At 34.8% G+C, this 15,059-nt stretch overlaps 4 protein-coding genes across 8 annotated transcripts; 2 read left to right on the top strand and 2 right to left on the bottom strand.

Moving 5' to 3' along the window:
* Positions 1 to 80: 80 nt before the first annotated feature.
* On the bottom strand, positions 81 to 1,994 carry LOC123006543 (trans-1,2-dihydrobenzene-1,2-diol dehydrogenase-like). The gene is made up of 4 exons (XM_044401104.1): positions 1,595 to 1,994; positions 1,258 to 1,549; positions 809 to 1,206; positions 81 to 754 (listed from the first exon to the last, which is right to left on the bottom strand). Exons 1-4 carry the CDS (start codon positions 1,794 to 1,796, stop codon positions 648 to 650), a joined length of 999 nt encoding a protein of 332 aa, XP_044257039.1. The 5' UTR covers positions 1,797 to 1,994; the 3' UTR covers positions 81 to 647.
* A 148-nt stretch (positions 1,995 to 2,142) lies between these two features.
* LOC123006297 (oxysterol-binding protein-related protein 2) lies at positions 2,143 to 5,417 on the bottom strand. Of its 5 annotated transcripts, none has more exons than XM_044400680.1 (10): positions 5,249 to 5,417; positions 5,039 to 5,191; positions 4,665 to 4,696; positions 4,397 to 4,614; positions 4,327 to 4,347; positions 3,933 to 4,170; positions 3,466 to 3,886; positions 3,288 to 3,419; positions 3,021 to 3,238; positions 2,143 to 2,971 (listed from the first exon to the last, which is right to left on the bottom strand). In XM_044400680.1, exons 2-10 carry the CDS (start codon positions 5,057 to 5,059, stop codon positions 2,869 to 2,871), a joined length of 1,404 nt encoding a protein of 467 aa, XP_044256615.1. In that variant the 5' UTR covers positions 5,060 to 5,191; positions 5,249 to 5,417; the 3' UTR covers positions 2,143 to 2,868. The 5 variants fall into 5 exon arrangements, with proteins under 5 accessions (XP_044256615.1, XP_044256617.1, XP_044256614.1 ...); XM_044400682.1 differs by adding an exon at positions 4,871 to 4,957 and having other exon boundaries at positions 4,665 to 4,816; positions 5,039 to 5,416; XM_044400679.1 differs by having other exon boundaries at positions 5,039 to 5,417.
* Positions 5,418 to 7,590: 2,173 nt separating this feature from the next.
* Positions 7,591 to 11,525, top strand: LOC123006755 (protein eiger). Its single transcript, XM_044401493.1, has 5 exons — positions 7,591 to 8,079; positions 9,944 to 10,272; positions 10,337 to 10,466; positions 10,704 to 11,018; positions 11,066 to 11,525. The coding sequence occupies exons 1-5, from the start codon at positions 7,828 to 7,830 to the stop codon at positions 11,324 to 11,326; spliced, it is 1,287 nt and encodes a 428-aa protein (XP_044257428.1). The 5' UTR covers positions 7,591 to 7,827; the 3' UTR covers positions 11,327 to 11,525.
* Positions 11,526 to 11,709: 184 nt separating this feature from the next.
* LOC123006754 lies at positions 11,710 to 15,052 on the top strand. The gene is made up of 5 exons (XM_044401492.1): positions 11,710 to 11,957; positions 12,265 to 12,491; positions 12,545 to 14,044; positions 14,093 to 14,202; positions 14,252 to 15,052. Exons 2-5 carry the CDS (start codon positions 12,266 to 12,268, stop codon positions 14,444 to 14,446), a joined length of 2,031 nt encoding a protein of 676 aa, XP_044257427.1. The 5' UTR covers positions 11,710 to 11,957; position 12,265; the 3' UTR covers positions 14,447 to 15,052.
* Positions 15,053 to 15,059: the final 7 nt, after the last annotated feature.

Raw genomic sequence — 15,059 nt, 5'->3', positions numbered from 1 at the left:
GCTATTTTATAATAAAAGTTATCATTATCATAAAAGTTATGATTTAGGTTAAAGGTTATGCACTTAAAAACAAATTTGATTTATCAGTTTATTGATATTTTATTGTACAAAAATATTAGTAAGTATATACACTCACCGGCAAAATTGTCGCATCAATTTTGAATTAAATTTTTTTATTGAAATAACGCTTAAAAAAATAAATGCATCAAAAATTAATTAATTAGCTAATTAACGTTAAGTTAAACTAAAATTACTACTTAAACTTCTACAATTAAACTACAATTTAATGAACGTCAAAAGAAATAAAACAGCGAATTCCGTGCGGATCAGTTTTTTAGCTTAGATAAGCTTTTGTTACATTCGGAGACAATCATTAATACCTAGTATTGCCTCCTCAAGCCTGGAAAGAAGCTCAGTTTTTAATTGTTGTCTCTCGAAAATTAGCAGTGATTTTGATAATTTAACATTTATTCAGTAAACAATGAATCTACACCAATTGTTTTTGAAAAATCCATAGTCGACTGAGTTACTTGATAATGCTACTATCCTACATCATCAATTTTTGTACTATTTCAGAACCATTTAGGCATTTTAAATCTTAAAATTTAAGTGATGCGATAATTATGCCGGTCGATCAGTGTATCTCGTTATTTATCCTCTGGGAAAACAACCCCAACTAACTGTCTTAATGTATCCATGTGATGAGCCAACTGGATTGATTCCGCATGAGTCAAAAGAGGACTTTCGGTTTTACCTAGAAAATAGAAATGTATAAAATGTAAAAAACATTTCGTATGTTTTATCTCACCGGCTTTGATACATTCTCTAACGTGTTGGCTCTCATATGACAAACCGACGCTTTTGTGGAAATTGAAATGAATATCCGTTTTTGGCAAATCAAATTTGTGCGTTCTTTCGGGAGTGATAAATTCAGTGCAGCACCAAAAATCTGGAACTCTTATTATTCCTTTAGTTCCAATTATTACTGCTTCGTTAGGATATTGCGCTTTTGCTGACGTTGTCAAATTTGCCACTTTATCACCGGGATATGTCCAGATAGAACTTGTATAGTCATCGGTTCCTTCACTGTTCAGACCACCAACAGCTAGAACTTTCGTCGGAGTAGCTCCTTTGAAAACCAGCTGTTGAAACTGCAAAACATAAACTCCCAAATCAAGTATCGTTCCACCACCTAGTTCTTTTAACCTAGAAGTGATTTATGTTTCCTTAACTCACTTAAACCACAAAAATATTTACCTCATTCTCTCAACATTTAGTAAATTGAATCCAAAAGAAGCATTCACTTGAAGTACATCCCCAATAATGCCAGAATCCAAAACCTTTTTTAACTCCTGATATGCAGGAAAGCATCTACTCCAAATAGCTTCCATCAAAAACAAATTATTTTTTTTGGCAATATCCACCAACTCGCGTGTTTGTTTTTCATTCATTGTGAGCGGTTTCTCGCACAGGACATGTTTACCATGTTCTAGCATCATTTTAGCCACTTCAAAATGTTGAGGATTTAGAGTTCCAATATATGCAATGTCTACAACACAATAATGAAATAGAATAAACCAAGAATTTTCCTTACCAATATCTTTGTCTTCAGCAATTTTAATATAACCTTCATAAGATTTAGGAATTCCATGGCTTTTGGCAAAATTTTCGGCACTTGACAATGCCCGAGCCGCAACGGCTACAACTTGGTGCTCAGACTTTGGATGAGTTTGAAGAGCAGTGACAAAATCATGGCAAATTTTGCCTGCACTTACAATGCCCCAACGTAAAGCCATTATAAATGTTTCAAAAGACTGTATTTTTTTTTAGTTTATTTAAACGTTTAATGTTGCTTGTTAATGTGGATTTTTTTCTATTTTTCAAAATCAGATTTATCAAATACTTTTTATGTAACTTAGACACACATGTGACATTCACATGTAATATCACAGATGTAATATTATGTTCTAAATGTCAATAATGTCATACAACACTAATCAGTAATGCAGTGTTGCCAAAATTGTTGAAATGAAGCAAGAGGAATAAAGTTCATAGTTTATCACGCCCACGCCTTATATGCAGGCAACCAGCGCAGTTTCCGCGTTTCGGGTTGGTAGAAAATAAATCAATAATGTTGGCATAAATAATAATAAAATATTTATTGGTTAATAATGTACAGATCAAAACATAATTCTCAATATACTGTGTATACCTTAATTTTACCTACATCACTGTATATCATATGATCCTTCGTAATAAAAAAATGCAATTAAATCGAATAAATTGTACAAAAACAATTTTTGAACTGAATTTCTAATTTTGCAATAAGTATCAGGCCACTACCTACTTTATATAGACAATTATTTGCAACAATGATTCGCAACTGGTAACTAAATCTATTTATAGTGTCCTAAAAGATTACGAAAATATCAGTATGGCAACCATAATGCGTTGCGCCGATTTTATCGAATAAATCTACAAGTTCGTGAACATACACATTGATATCAACAAACAAGAACTAAGTCCCTGCTTGAAAATTATTGCATAGGTGATATTTGTAAGGACAGGTAGATACGTATTTTCCAATTTTTGGAAGCAATAAAGCGCTATACAAGTAAACTATGATGGTAAAGTGCTCTTTTGGCACAGACATTGATATTATATAACGTTTCCTATGACCAAGCGCGAAGGTACTTATCCTTGAGCACGTTGTCTACAAAATCATCAAGGCATAATTAATTTCGATCTCCAACAAATGAATCAGGCTAAGGATTAATACACTGTCAACATTGCCAAACTGGTGGTCAAAATTTATATATTTCACATTAAATTCCTAAATTCTATCCGATCGATCGGCTACTGACTGATTTAAAATATATCAGGATTATCGGTGTATTCCCTCTTCCAGTAATTCCCATTGTAGATCCAATCCTCCTGCTTGGTGTATGGATTAATCCCCGAGTTAAACCACCTGGAACGAAGCAATAATCCACAACAATAACTCATTTTCAGCACATTACCTGGGACTCCACTCTGTCCCTTTCTTGCTTTTGCGGTGTTTATTCGCATCTCTTTGTTTCTCCTCGAGACGGGTTTTTTCAATAGCGGCTCCATCAATATCGCCCTGCTCCAACTTTCGTATGTCCGGTCGAAGACGTGAGTCGGTTGGACATAAACTTGTCTCCATTCCAGGTTCCAGTTCATTTAAGGACATGGCGAATTCAGTAAACTGGTAATACTGAAAAAAAAAAAGTAAAAAAATGAATCATTTAACTACTTGTGCTTACGTCACTGCTTTGCATTGGCCGAGGTTTAACTTTCCAGATTGTTATCGAATTGGAGATATCAATAGAGTAGGTAGAATCGCTTTTTGGAACCATGCCATCCGGAATGTCAGGAGGAGCACATTCATCCATACTCTGGAAAGGTTGTCAAAAATATGTATCGATCGATCGAGTAACTTACCTCTTGACTTGTGTTTGACTTGAAAGGACTAACTTTCAAGCTATTCAATTTTTGCAAAACTTTCCTGGAAGTGTGAGATGGAGAATCGCTTGGACTCTTACTCTTGTCGCCATCGCGCTTAAATTTGTGCGAATTTTCTTTCAAGTAATCCTCGTAGGATGTATAGTCTGTGCATTTAATAAACTCGGTCCATTTTCCGTAAATGAAAAATAGTTTACGCTTCGATTTATCCATAATGTAGCCTTCCACTCGATGCAAATCCTTGGAATTCCATCCTGCGGGTTTGAATGTCAAGTGGGCCTTATGTCCAGTCGAGTGATTAATGATTTCCATCGTCCCACATTGTTCCATCCATAGTTTTCCAACAATAATATTGTGAACACAACACTGAACATTGCTCCAAGTGTAGGCCTCATTTAGTCTAAAATTCTGGCTTACTAACTGACTACAAAAATAAATAATATTACTTAGGAAACTCAACAGTGACTGTGCCTTTTGGTTGAATTTCGACACTCTTTCCCCAAAATTTTAATTTTGGGTGGATTGAACCGTGAAATACCCAATCTTTGCTTTCAGCGTGAAAAGCTGAGACTGGTGGATGATGACTGACTTGTTCACAAATTATTTTAAATTCTTCTCTTTCTAACTCGTAAGTTTCTCCCAATAGAGGATTAAATGGTTTACCAAGACGTTCCCAGTTAGATGCTAACGCAAGTACCTAATAGTCAAATTGTTGTTTCCAGCGCACTTGGGATTGGGAATTTTTCTGGCAGACGAATTAACTATTTATTCAGACATTAGCTACCAGAAGAAACTCCCAATTCCAACTGCGGTAGAAACAATAATTTGACAATCACTTACCTAGAGCACTGACGGCAAAACCTGTCAATTTTTTTGTTTACTATCTGATAATAATCGAAAATTATACTACCTATGACATATTGCATTCGAGTTATGGGATCTTGTTGTTGCGAAGCCAAACGAAGCAGATGTGAATATTCCATATATTCAGCCATCCTTTGCAGGAAGCTTAATGGTTCATTAAATACCACTGGCATTGTGATTTTGCTTAATTCTTTTCCAATACAGTTTTTTAATACTGACCAAATGTTGTAATCATTGTGATACATCGGCACTGGCAAAACGAGCCTTCAAGATTCGAATGTCATTTTTGTTTTATTTTTTTATTTTTTTTTTACCTATATTCCTTCTTTTCAGTTTCCATTCTGCTCTAATCGAGTCAATCCCCCCAAAAAAAATTAACAGTGAATCGCACATCCGATCAATTAAGGATAGTCCAAATTATCAAATAAGCAGCATCATATCCTTTGATTGATCAACAAAAATGCTCCTAAAAAACGTTCGAATTGGAGCTGAATTCCTAAATATTGCACAACCGAATTACCACATTTAACAACAAACGAGCCAAATATGAATTTATTTAATGACAGGTGATGTTAAACCGAGCGATGGTCGATATGAAACAATGGACCTATGCGTTAAAAACAAAAGAAAAACCACAAGCAGTATCGATTCAAAATTAACTCTAAATGACTGACTAAATAACACCTACCTGGACACCAGTCAAACGCATTCACATTTCTAAAATTTTTCAACTTTGGTTCGAATCGATTAGCACACCCTGCGTCCCCAGAAACCTACAACCTTCTCTGTTTGCCACCAATCGCCCCCGAAACACACTTCAAAAGCGCATGCACCGATTCGTCTAACAGAATTAGGCCCCAACAAGTGTTATATTATGTTAAATCTACACCCTGTTTACCTCTAAACCTCGCACTCAAGATCACACTCAACTACTAAATTATCACAATCAAACAATGGTCAAAAAAATGGTGGATGCGCCGCTTCACCGAATAATTGGTGATTTTTGATTAAGAATCAGACTTTATTATATTTAGAGAAATCAATAAATATGTCAATTTCTCAAGTGAGAAATGTTACTTCCTAAAGAATGTAACAATATACGGAAAAATAATTCATAAAACATTTTTCAGGGAAAATTGTGCAATCGTAGCAATATTTACGCTTGTTATCAATTTTTTAAAGGTGATTGACTTCTAGCCTTATTTTTTGCTAAATCTGCGTATTGTGTAACAACATGTGTTGTTATTTTAGTAAGACCTTGAGAAAGCAACGAAAATAAGACGGATTTGGTTCATTTGTGCACCATACGTTTCTCAAGTTACAATAATAAAGTATTAAAATCCCATTAAAAATATTCTTTTGAACGTAGATTTTCACTGAACTGAAAACTCCACTCAGTTTATTCAAGATTTTACATTCCAACTACAGCAACTAAATAAATAAACATCCCTTTTTCCTCGCTTGAGTAATTAGCCTTGCCTTCACAGTAACAAAAATTTAAAATAAAAACAAAAAATCCAAAATTGAGTAGATAGGTATTTTTTCCTTTTTGAGTTGTAGTGAAAAGGCCTATCCACTTAAATTTTACTCTGTTTATTTGATTTAAAGGTGGATTAAATTAAGTTGATTTGAAAAGCTTTCGGCTGTGAGGATGACTTGAGAAACAGCAAACAAAGGATGTTTTTCTTAGTCCTTTGACATCATTCTTGAGTGTTTGTGGGTCATCAAAGTGTTAAAAATAGCACTACATATAAAATCCGCCATCCATTTTTTCTTCGGTGATAAATTGCATTAATCTCGTTGCTTGTAAAAAACGAAAGGACAGAAGACGAATGGTTGATGAGGGGTAAGTAGGTCACGACATAGGAGAAATACCTACGCACATGTCAAGGGTTGAGATATATTAAAGAAGGTAAGAAAAATTGAATTGAAAAATTTCATTAAAACGATTTGTGGGTGAGACAGCAATTAATAATAAAAGTGATTTGTATGCGATTAGTGATTAGTGGGAAGTGTCTGGCTTTCAAAATAACGATGTCTTTATTAGTGCATGCAAATTGAATTTGATCTAAAGGCGCCGTCCGTATTAAATCTTGGATGTCTTCAGCGTGACGTAGAAAATAATTAAGTAACTTTGCTCTTGTTTACAAAAATTTTGATTGCTTTCACAGATACTAATTACAAATAGTTTCGGGATACGTCAATTATTATAAATAGACTTCAACAATATATCTTCAAAAATTGGTTCAAATATTTCCACTTACCCACCTTTCAAATTACATCTGATATCTCTGAGCTATAAATATTTCAAAAGGTTTTTCTTAAAATAAATTCTAATAAATTCTATTAAAGAAGTCAGTTTAGTCGGCGAACGCTGTTAGCCGCAATAATTGACACTTCCTGATTCTCTCACATTTTAACACATTGTATGACTGAACTTTAATCAATTTGGACCTTTCCGACAAAGATTAGCTAAATAGGAAACACAAAGGTTATCAAAATCTAATTAATCTTCATTTCCAAATAATCAAACTTATTTAGCTATTTTTAAATTTGAACGACTTAAAGTACAAACCTAAATTGTAATTAAATAGAGATTTAAAAAACAAAACTGGAAATTCCCAAAGAAGCGTCGTGTTTTTCTAAGTGGCCAGAAATAGAAATTTGAACAAATTTCTTGACTTGGCCCGAGCTAAGCGACAGTTATTGCACTTTTGTCCCCGTTTTATTTTCTCTTGTTTGGTGCGGAGTAGCACAATATGACCCGAAGTAAACCTTTTAAAAACAAATGAAACATATAGGTGAGGTGGGTCATGTCGAGGAAGAATAAACGAGTCAAAGGTCACTTTGCCCACATTCTTCGCCGTGGCCTAATGGGGGTTAACAGATTTACCGAATGAAAAAATTAAGATAAATTATTAGATGAAATAGAACTAACATTACGTGCTCTTGATCTATTGCCCTTGATGTTGCCAAATCTGGGCTCAGAGCAGATTGGGAACGCCCTAGGTCATGGAAACCTCCAGCGCCCCTATAAATCCCAATTAAAAATACAGCGTTATGCAACAAATTAGGGTCATTTATCAGAGTTATCTGAGAAATGCATTTCGTAGTCCCAATGTCAAGTTCAAGTTTGTAGCGCGATACCATCGAATGCTAGTTGAGTTCGCAAAAAACACGTGTTGAACTGGGACATAAATAAACATATTTTAAACTATTTTCCACCCACGGGAAGTATTAGTGAAAAATATTTGTACATTCGCGGAGGTCGTCGATCTGTTAATGCCTCGTCGAACCCCCACAAGGGATGACGCAGTGATTACTGAACGATAACAAACGAAATCAATGCGACTTAAGTCCTTGACTGGACTTAAGTTGCATCGCGCTTCAAATAAGCAGCACCAAGTTAAAAACCTAGCAGTGTTCGTGTTTTAGTGGCAAAGTGCGGGCCTGAAAAACTTGACTTGACTTAGTAAAATGAAGAATGAAGAATGTAAGCTCCCGATCCAAGAAGATCATCGCGCTTTTATTAAAAAACCAAATTCTGCTATACATGACAGAAGCAGCAAAATTTTTGTTATTGCTGCACTCATTCTACTTGCCGCAATGTCGTTAATGATTGCCATCACATTTATTTCCATTAATGGGATGCAAGAGTTGAAGGAAGAAGTTGATTCACTTAAGGCAACGATTAAGAGTCTCCAGGAGAAAATTGAGGAAGAGATCAATGTAAGTTTTTCATAATACTTAATCAGTTTGATTCATTTCTTGGAAGCTGATCTATCATTCGTTGATAAATTGATAAACAAGCAATGCTAATGTACAGATCATCAAAACAACATGGGAAAAAATCTTTCATCTCTGGTAGTCGCGATTATAAATAAATTATTACAAGAATTTGAGTTGCTGTATTTTGTCCTTGCATTCCAGTTGTGTGAACAATAACAGTGCACTAGGAAGATATCAACCCAATTGTTCTCCACAAAACAAACAGTTTTTTTTTGATAATGATGACTACTTTTCGGCATAATTTTCTTATACAGGAAGCTCGTGGTTAAACAGATTAAAGTTATAATGCGTTTGATAAAAATTTTAGAAGCTGACTGATGTTGGTTTTATTAGTCATTAAATTCTAAAGACTTTCCGACAAGTAATGTAATTTTTAATATAAACAAGTTAATTATTTCAAAAGCAAACTTATTTCTTAAGTGAAATCTTGAACAATTTCAGCATATTTTATTATCAACTAAATTAAAACATGTAAATATTTATATTGTATAATTACTCAATTAGTTAAATGTGTATTGTCATAACATAAGTAAATAGGTAGGCTTCCACGAAAAGGGTGATTTCAGTTTTGACTAATTTCTATTTACAGTAAAACCACACAATGAAAAAACAGAAAGCGATTTAAAACGAGTATTTTTAACAAAATTCACTTTGATTTTATTGAAGTCCATTTTAGAAAGAGTGGATACAAACATTCTTTTTATGTTGAAATTAATTGGAGTATTATATGCCTGTTTGAACATGTTTTTTAATCTTTTTTTAAAGCATTAATTGGATAAAAGTCTTTATAAACATCCGTTCAACTAATGTCAGAAACAGTAAATCATTGTAATTACACAAAATCCAAAGTTAAATACCAGTATTTGCTCGAATTCAATTGTTTCTTCAGAGATTTCCTTTTGTTGAAACTACTGACGCCGATTTTATGGGTATTTCGGGGCGCTACTAGCCTGACTATTTTAAATTTGATGATATGTCATTGAAATATAAAATAATAATTTTTCCTTTCACTTTTATTAGTTCATAACCTGGGCAAATAGTCCATTACGAGTACAAATTATAACGAACGAGTAAAGCAGGTACGGTAAAACAATAAAGTAGATTAAACTGAATGGGACCCACTCGGATTAAAAAAAAACGTATTATCCTATTAACCTAAAGAAATAACTGAAATCTTGAAATAAAATCATAATAATTTTTCATGTAATCGCAATACGCATGTACACATTCTAAGTACACCCATTGTTTTTTTTTTGAAAAAAAAAAACTAGTTTAAAGCGGTTTATCAAAGCTCGTATAACTGAATCTTCACTGTAACAACAATCAGATAATTTTGTAGTAGATGAGCGAAAAAATGAGCACGCGACGACAATTTGAAAAATCGGCGCTTGTGGCTGTAATTCCATTAAATGTTAATGTTTCATTCCGAAATACAGGATGAGAGGTTTTCTCTGTATTAAGCCAGCTTGGCCTGAAAATGAGAGATAGGGAGGTCCGCTATTGATGTGATTTTAAACTGTCCTGCGACATTGTTTCAATGGGTGCCACTTTCAACCAAATTATTTTTAGAAAGGTTACATAATGTACAATGTTATTGATTTATCGCCGGATCAAAAATAATCATCCTTTTATGGAAAATGACCGTCAAAACGCGGCCCATAAACCCACATTTATTTATTTTCAATAACAACTAAGCACTAACCTATTACAACAAGCACGAATGTAGTGACGTTGCCTTTTATCATCTCACCTGTAATTATAGTGAAATTCTCTCAGTTTCGTACAATTTGGTTTTCATTTTTAGCGCAACAATACTAAAACCAACTTTAACCTAAACGACGATTATCCGAATTGGGACGACACAGCAAACGAATATTACTTGGATTTTGACGGTGCCGATATATACGACGATACTTATTACGACCAATTGGAATCTGATAATATTTCAAAACTCACAGGAGAGCCATACACAAAAGATGCAAAAGAAGCCACGGCACCTCCAAGAGAAAAAAGGAGTATTACTGGATATACAGAAGACGAACCTACTGTCAATGCAGAACAATACGGTGAAGAACGACGAAGAAATAACACTTTGAAGAAAAACTACCCTCATTATTACACCACACCGCCAAGGTACATGTTTGGAACAGCCTCCAGAAAAAATATACTAACATATTAACCATTTAAAAATTTTCAGCTCCTTCAGATTCCCATTTTATCCAGAAACAAAAACACATTCTGAAGAGCAGGATTGGACATCATCTCCCAGACCTTTCAACTCCAGAAAGTCTCGCATTATGCAGTCTGAAGGTTCTCCAAGCACAAGGGTATGTTACTCCTCCACATTAGGAATTTAGGAGCACATTAACTTTTCAAATCTTCTTTTCTCCAATTTGACAATTGTACAAAAAAGTGGCTTTCACATAGACAAGCAAAAAACTTGTGAAAAATCAAAATTGTTTTATTGATTATATTTTATCAAGAAATCATTAAAAAATAGAAAGCTCAAAATGTTATTATTAGTTTTTTGTGTTTCACAACAAGTTTTGATATTATGATATTAGGAGAATCCTGACTTCGAATTTATAACCGCACATACCAGACATCGCCAACGACGTCTCGAACTGGACGAACATCAAGTAAGAACTGGCAGAATGCGTCCTTTGCCTAGCGCTCATTTTTCTGGAGATACGTCTAAGTACGTCTACGGTCAACACGAGAATTTCAACGGTAACGGCCACCTCCGTCATCCTCATACAACTTACGTTGATTGGGTCGAAAGTGATTGGTTCAGTAAACTCGGCATGGACCAGTACTTTTCTTTTTCCGACGGACTTTTGACCGTCAAAGAACCAGGATTATATTTCATCTATGCCCAAGTAGAGGTTTTTATTTGTCACCAACTTAAATAATATCCTACTTTCAGATTTTTTATTACGACATACACGACACGAATGGCTTTAGGGTGTACAGGAATGAAAATGAAACTCTTTTGCAGTGTACTACAATGACACATTCATCGGAAAGGGTAATGAAAGGCAATACCTGCTTTACCGCGGCGGCGAATTACTTGAATGAGAATGACAAGATTAGTCTGGTGGATTTATCCGAAGCGAGATATTCCTTATTTGAACCTGGAAAGTCATTTTTTGGAGTCATCAAACTTGGAGATGTTAAAATCAAATAAAAACCAAAGCTTTATGTAGGTTTTAATTTATTAGTATTGTCAGTTAGTTCTGATATTTCTGACCAAAGGTTGCAGTACAATAAGTACGTAAAATGTGTATCCTTAATGCTTGCCATATTTTATTGTAATGTATTAATGAATTTTGTATATATTTATGTATTAGATTTTTAAATAAAAAAAAAAAATTAACTGAATTCAAGCAAGCTTCTAGAACTAACAAAAAGTCAAGTGATAGAAAGATCCCAAACGTATAGTAAAGCTTCTCAAAAAGGGTAAACAGAATAAGAAAACCAACATATCTAGACTTAGATTAAGACAAATACTTTTCTTGATTGCAAAAGTGATTTTGAAAAGTAAACAAAAGCTTCATACGTGCATTTAACACATACTTATAACAACACATGCAATAACCATTTTTGTGTACGTTTAATGTCAAAAGTCAGCCGTAAACATTCATGTTTTTCAATTTTTTCCTTTTTGAGTCAAATATATTATCGACCCGATGCTCGAGACGCTATGCGTCTGCGTGTATATAAACAATCCAGCGTTTCGATTCTAAGGGTATTCGTGCTGTGGAAATTCGTTTATCATCATCAAATTTTGACAAAACCGGCTGTATGAAGCATTAAGGGTAAGTTGGTTGTCGTCAGCAATTTCCTGTGCTTCCTAGAACAAATAAATTTATTTTATTTGGCTTAATGTCAATGGGTGGTTTATATTTAGAAGATAATTAATCTTTTATTTGAATAAAAGTGAGCTTTGATTTTGATCAATTTGCTTAAGGCAACATCAAAAAATTCATTAGTAAATTATAAATGATGTATTTTATAAATAGCAAATCAAAGAAATTAAACTCAACAGGTTTCTTTCATCTTTAACTCATTTTAAATCAGCATTTATGATAGTAGAAAGTTGTGTAATTTTTGCTTTGCTTTAAGAATGGGGTTACACAAAATCTCTAGTGTTGGAAGGCTGTTACTGATAATAATTGGATTGACGTGGGCTCAAGAGGATTCTCTTCGGAGCGCATTAAATGCAATTGATCGACGCCAAAGAGATTTATCTGAATTTTCTAGATATGACGATGACAGTTTAGGAGAATATGGATATTCGTTAGATGGTCCTGATGACCTTGCATTTTTATCTCCATCTGAATATAACACAGGTGAAACTTTAAAAAAATATCCGAAAATTTTATCGAACTTAAATTGATTTTAGATCGTGACCTGGACAAGAATCCGGCATTCGAACAATTTTTATTAGATTATCTGGAAGACGGTTCTTATCTCGATTCAGGGCGTGCTAATCGTGATGATGATGTTAAAAAGAGAATTTCCTCCTCATTTAGAGAGCGCTTGGAGGAGGATAAAGAACGACAATTAGAGGAATTAGCACAAAGTTTTCTGCCAAATTCCGAAAATTACCAAGAAGGGAACGATGACGATTATAGTCAACTAATTAGAGAACTTTGGGAGAAATACCGAAACTATCCTAATTTATACAATCATCCAAGGGTTTACTACAACAATGAAAACAAAAAGAGGTCTTATTATCCCGGTCTTGGATTGGACAGCATTGGATTAAGAAAACGCAACAAATACTACGACTCAGACTTAAACGACTCTCCTTATTTATACAACTACAATTCAAGAGATGATTTCTATAACAAATATCAAGATGACGACGATAGAGACACCGATTCAAATTATTACGACTGGACTAAAAACAAACACCATAAAAGAGAACGGAAATACGAATCCAGACAGCGGTCGTATCCAATGAAACGCTTTCCCGTATCAAAGAGAAGCAGCAGCTATGAACCCCCGCAATCAGAAATCACCCACGAGCATAAACGTTCAACAACCAAAAAAGATTCAGTTGAAAAGACCGATCCAAAAGTAGCCAAAGACTTGAGTAACATTTTCGGAACCGTTACAACCGAAAAACCCGCAACCTTCAAACCCGAAAAATCCAAAACGGCCAAAAAAGAACTCGCTAAAGAAACAAAACCAAAAGTGACATCTTCGAAAAAAGCAAGCACGTCCAAAGAAGAGGTATCTGGAATAATAAGCGAGAAGCCTCTCCAAATCCAGAAAAAATCAATCAATTGGTCTGATTACTTCGGCTTAGACCGGCGCAAGAAATCCGATGACGAACTCGACAAACAGTGGCTGTTGGAACGCTACCATAAAGCAATCGCCTTGGCCAGTAAACGAAACGCCGAATACCCACTCCAGTCGTTCAAAAACCACGACCAACCGAGCAAGAAAGAGTCGGACAAAAAGAACAAATTCGAAGAATTAAAACTGTCCGAAATGGACGCAAAACTGAAAAACATGGAGGACACAATCATCGACGATGCGCTTAAATTCACCGGGGCTCACGAGGGTTCTAGCGATTCCCAAGAAATCCAAGAAGTGAAGGACCGAGTTATTTCGCGATTAGCGGCCGCTTACAGCTTGGAAAAGATGCGACGGGCCTTAGGCGAATACAAACTAAGCGTCGAGAAGGAAAAGGAGCGATTAAAGCAACATAAAAGCGACGATTATGACATTTCGGAAGATAAAAGAGTGTCAGTACCGAGAAAGCAAGCTGTCGACGAAGATAGAGAGAAAAATCCAGAGGGGGATAATAACATCAAGTGCTCCCAAGGCGACGAAGACTGCGAAGAGCAAAATTATCGAGCACCCTCTGAGATTTTAGAACAAACAGTTTTCGGTAAACAATGACAGGCGAGGCGTGTCTTTATTAATATTTTCGTTGCAGAGGAGTGTCCCAAAGTTCAAAGAGCGTGCAATGAGGTAGCTACGGCTCTGAGTCACTATGCCAGAGTTTTTGAGACGGCGTGTAACATGCATCAGATGTGTCTCCTATGTGTAAGTTAGTTTTTAGTGAAGGGATGACTTTTGATTGATTTCTTTCCAGAGTAATAATAGCTGGTTTGCCCCCACTCGTCAATGCAACGTCCTATTTTTGACCAAAGTATTTGAATTGTGCGATGGAAAACAGGAATGTCAAAAGGAGGCCCAAAGGTCGGTCAGATATTTGTTGGATGTGAACCGGTCACTAAGGTTGGAACCTTTGGGAGAGTGCGAACTCGCTTGTCCTGACAGACGATAAATGAGACGATCGATGTCCAAAAGGGTCGTTAAAAACCCTTTAACTGATTTCTCTCAGCCGCCATCTAAACTGTATCGATATTTACTGACAGCCTTGATTTATTTCAATGGGTGTATTATCATTGTAACTTATTAAATGTACACATAGTAAATGTTGCTTCAGAAATGACATTAACACTGAAGTTTGTTGTTAAATATTTATATTCTATTTGTTTATTCGAAATATACAGCGATTTATCTTAACACATTCTAAAACACGTTCAAAGTAATAAATTCCAATTTAATTAAATTACTGTACAGCTTTAAATTCTCATTGTTGTATCTAAATTTTTTAGAAACAGGGATGCATTGAACGTGATTTTATTATGAGCAATTGATTGGAGTCGATATGGTGATTTCATCAGTGCCCTGGAACGATCGTGACAATAATCCCAAAATATCTGATTAAATTAATAAATTTTTGACAGGGCTTGTTCAGCATTTAAACCCACAATTGAAATTGCCGTATCAAAACCATCGATTTTGCTTAGAAAAAAGGACTGTGCTATTGTATTAACGGTTTCAATATATTTTAATGGTAAAATAGACAATTTTATTTGATGTTGAATCAGATT

Source organism: Tribolium madens, unplaced genomic scaffold (assembly GCF_015345945.1).
Source record: "Tribolium madens isolate multiple individuals breed KSU strain unplaced genomic scaffold, Tmad_KSU_1.1 Scaffold_2;HRSCAF=44;Tcas5.2_LGX, whole genome shotgun sequence".
In the NCBI taxonomy this organism is placed as follows: Eukaryota; Metazoa; Arthropoda; class Insecta; order Coleoptera; family Tenebrionidae; genus Tribolium; species Tribolium madens.
Note: the sequence above shows the minus strand (reverse complement) of the source record. Positions and strands in the feature narration are given on the sequence as shown.

Coding starts and splice junctions, on each gene's coding strand:
- LOC123006543 (XM_044401104.1), bottom strand. CDS start 1,796: ATGGCTTTACGTTGGGGCATTGTAAGTGCAGGCAAAATTTGCCATGAT. Junction 1,207..1,257: donor CTAAATGTTGAGAGAATGAG/GTAAATATTTTT, acceptor AATCACTTCTAG/GTTAAAAGAACTAGGTGGTG. Junction 755..808: donor TAGAGAATGTATCAAAGCCG/GTGAGATAAAAC, acceptor TCTATTTTCTAG/GTAAAACCGAAAGTCCTCTT.
- LOC123006297 (XM_044400679.1), bottom strand. CDS start 5,059: ATGCGTTTGACTGGTGTCCAG. Junction 3,420..3,465: donor AGTCAAACACAAGTCAAGAG/GTAAGTTACTCG, acceptor CAACCTTTCCAG/AGTATGGATGAATGTGCTCC. Junction 2,972..3,020: donor GGGACAGAGTGGAGTCCCAG/GTAATGTGCTGA, acceptor GCTTCGTTCCAG/GTGGTTTAACTCGGGGATTA.
- LOC123006755 (XM_044401493.1), top strand. CDS start 7,828: ATGAAGAATGAAGAATGTAAGCTCCCGATCCAAGAAGATCATCGCGCT. Junction 10,467..10,703: donor AAGGTTCTCCAAGCACAAGG/GTATGTTACTCC, acceptor TTATGATATTAG/GAGAATCCTGACTTCGAATT. Junction 11,019..11,065: donor TATATTTCATCTATGCCCAA/GTAGAGGTTTTT, acceptor TCCTACTTTCAG/ATTTTTTATTACGACATACA.
- LOC123006754 (XM_044401492.1), top strand. CDS start 12,266: ATGGGGTTACACAAAATCTCTAGTGTTGGAAGGCTGTTACTGATAATA. Junction 14,045..14,092: donor TTTAGAACAAACAGTTTTCG/GTAAACAATGAC, acceptor TTTTCGTTGCAG/AGGAGTGTCCCAAAGTTCAA. Junction 14,203..14,251: donor ATCAGATGTGTCTCCTATGT/GTAAGTTAGTTT, acceptor ATTTCTTTCCAG/AGTAATAATAGCTGGTTTGC.